Genomic DNA, 2,587 nt, shown 5'->3' on the forward strand with positions numbered 1-2,587 from the left:
TATATATATATATATATATATATATATATATATATATATATATATATATACATATATATATCAATGTTGTATCGAAATGTCGCATTTCTGAATCTAGGCATACGTACTGCTGAAAGTATTTAACCGTATAAATTAGGATGATTTTGTGTTTGTATGTATATTGTATCTCACGTTTTTGTCTAGATAAATGTCATGGTGTGCTTATCCTGAGTGATCGTTTAAGTTGCATGATGCAACCAGTCCGCAGTCGAAAGTGTATAAGGGTTTCATTGCCAGTGATTTAAAATTTTGTGTTTTAGTGAACTGGGGTCTGCTTCACTAACATATATCGCAACTCACTTTGAATACCTTAAGGGTTCTTGGCCGATGATGTGGTCTGAAGATACAGCGCACAAGAATACGCGACAACAAGATAGGCACAGCAGCTCGCAACTTCAAGAAGGGCCGACAAAGTACAGAGTATGTAGTGGCGTATGTCATGCTTTCAGGAATGTCATTAATGGACAGTACATGATTCATTGTATGTGGCGGTTGATGTGGTACGGAGGTGGCCTGTGATCATTTCTGCCATCGTCGTGTTTGAGGATGACGAGCGTGCCAATGAATGTGTGGCTGAGCTCAACTTACTGCTGCGCAGACAATTGTGTTACCGATACGGTTGGTTGCTATTTTCCAAGACTTCACCATATCCAAGTGACGTTAATTTGTTTTTTTTTGCGTAAGATGTATAGTAAACGAGGGTAAAATTGAAGCACTAGTTGACAGAACCCACTAAAAGCAATGGAATGTTTCTTTAAATGACCAATACACCCAGTAATCTGTACATTTTGGTGCCATCTGTTCCAGCATTCGACGCAAGTTACATGAAAATCATCCAGATTTTATGCGTGAAAGCAGCTTGACATCTTGTATGCCTGGTTTTGTATTTGTATGCCTCATAATGCACAGGTTGCACATTCATAATCTGAAGTATTGGTAATTTTATGATTAGTATACATGCGTTGTCTACATGCTTTAGAACGAGTAATAGACGAATTCATGTTTAATAATTAAGCAAGGAGGGCCTGTTTTGAACCTGTCGAAGTCAATCTGCACTTGGTCACGTTCGTATAGAATCTATACGCTGTATGTGTATTTGTGTTCGTTCGCATCATTTACATATGCATGCTGAGTATTCTGATGTAAATCTATGCGTCTGTGCGTTCATGATGTTTTTAGAGTAATTGTATACACATGTGTTGCGTCTGTATTAATCAAAATGAAATCCGCATTAATCATTCCATTATTGGGTGCGTGGCCCCTCGTTCCAAGCGACTATTTCGGACGTAAGCCTGTATCGAATAGCACTCAATTATAATTAGAAACACGAAAACAAATTTTGAGTTCGATCGCGTGTATAGCTTATCGATGGTATGTCCATCTCTGATGGGATCATTACAGAGCTTGGGAAGTAAGCTAGGTCGAAGGAACACGGCGTTCTACAAGAGCAATGTGGCTTCCGGAAGAGTAAGCGCTAAAGACGACGACACGCCGCTGCAGGTACTTTTTTGTTTTTGTAGTCAGGTGCGCACCTATGAGATTGATCGTATTGGAGAACGCACTTCATCGTATCCGGATAAATGTACATGTATTCCCCGAACCGTGGTTGGGCTTGGCTGTGAATGGATGGTCGAGTGTACATCGAGTGTCGCTTGAATTTTGGATCATTGTCTTGCCCCCATTGGACCTCACACAAATATGCATAGAATGACTACAACTGGACAGGTTTTGTTGCTCCGCTGTTTTGACATGCGCATGAATGAAGCTCTCGTATGTCGAAAGCATCCGCTTGGCAGAGTCAGCCATATGCTCTCAAACACGCGCGCACGTTTATTATATCACGCTCGCCCTCTCACACCTCCTTCTGCAATGACATATGCTGGTGCTATCGCGCATGCACATATACTCATTCATACGCACAGGTATACTCTCATTGCACTCACACATGGGTCCTGTGTGGCGTGCTGCAATGTGGTCGACGAGGAGTGAAAATTTCAAATCTTTGTGTCGAAAGATTTGTGGTTGTGGGTCTCAGAAAGAAACACACACACTGACACATGAGATGTCGCTCGTTCTCACAGTACAATTACACGCACAATTGTTGTCACCCCCCGTGCCAAACTCGGAAAATATCTCGAACGTAAATGACCCGCCTTCTCAATCTCAGCTACATACGCATTCGAATGCAGGTGCTTCTGCTCCGCTGTGTGAGACGAGCGAACGAGCTGCATCTGCCCGATGTTGAGGGCGTGCAATTGCTAAACTCAGCCATGCACATGGTACGCTCTGGTAGGCCTGGCCGGGAAGTAGATGCGCTTCTGTCCCGCACCCGAGAATTAAGAACCGGGCTGCCATTTCAGGAGCTGGATGTATGTATTTTGCTGGTTAAACTTGTATCTATGTATCAGGGACTAATATGATGTATGCTGTATATATATTCATATATTTTGCATATATATATATATATATATATATATATATATATATATAGTATATATAGTANATATATATATAGTATACTTACGTACTAACGTACTTAAACTAACTA

At 41.1% G+C, this 2,587-nt stretch overlaps 1 protein-coding gene across 1 annotated transcript in view; it reads left to right on the forward strand.

Moving 5' to 3' along the window:
* The window catches only part of SARC_00437 (hypothetical protein), a 15,150-nt gene that overhangs the window by 6,751 nt on the left and 5,812 nt on the right, over window positions 1-2,587 (forward strand). Inside the window, exons 9-11 of the mRNA XM_014305882.1 lie at window positions 300-459; window positions 1,441-1,539; window positions 2,229-2,408. Coding sequence (XP_014161357.1) covers window positions 300-459; window positions 1,441-1,539; window positions 2,229-2,408 — 439 coding nt within the window. The remainder of the gene's footprint in view (window positions 1-299; window positions 460-1,440; window positions 1,540-2,228; window positions 2,409-2,587) is intronic.

Source organism: Sphaeroforma arctica, assembly GCF_001186125.1.
Source record: "Sphaeroforma arctica JP610 unplaced genomic scaffold supercont1.13, whole genome shotgun sequence".
Classification (NCBI taxonomy): domain Eukaryota; class Ichthyosporea; order Ichthyophonida; genus Sphaeroforma; species Sphaeroforma arctica.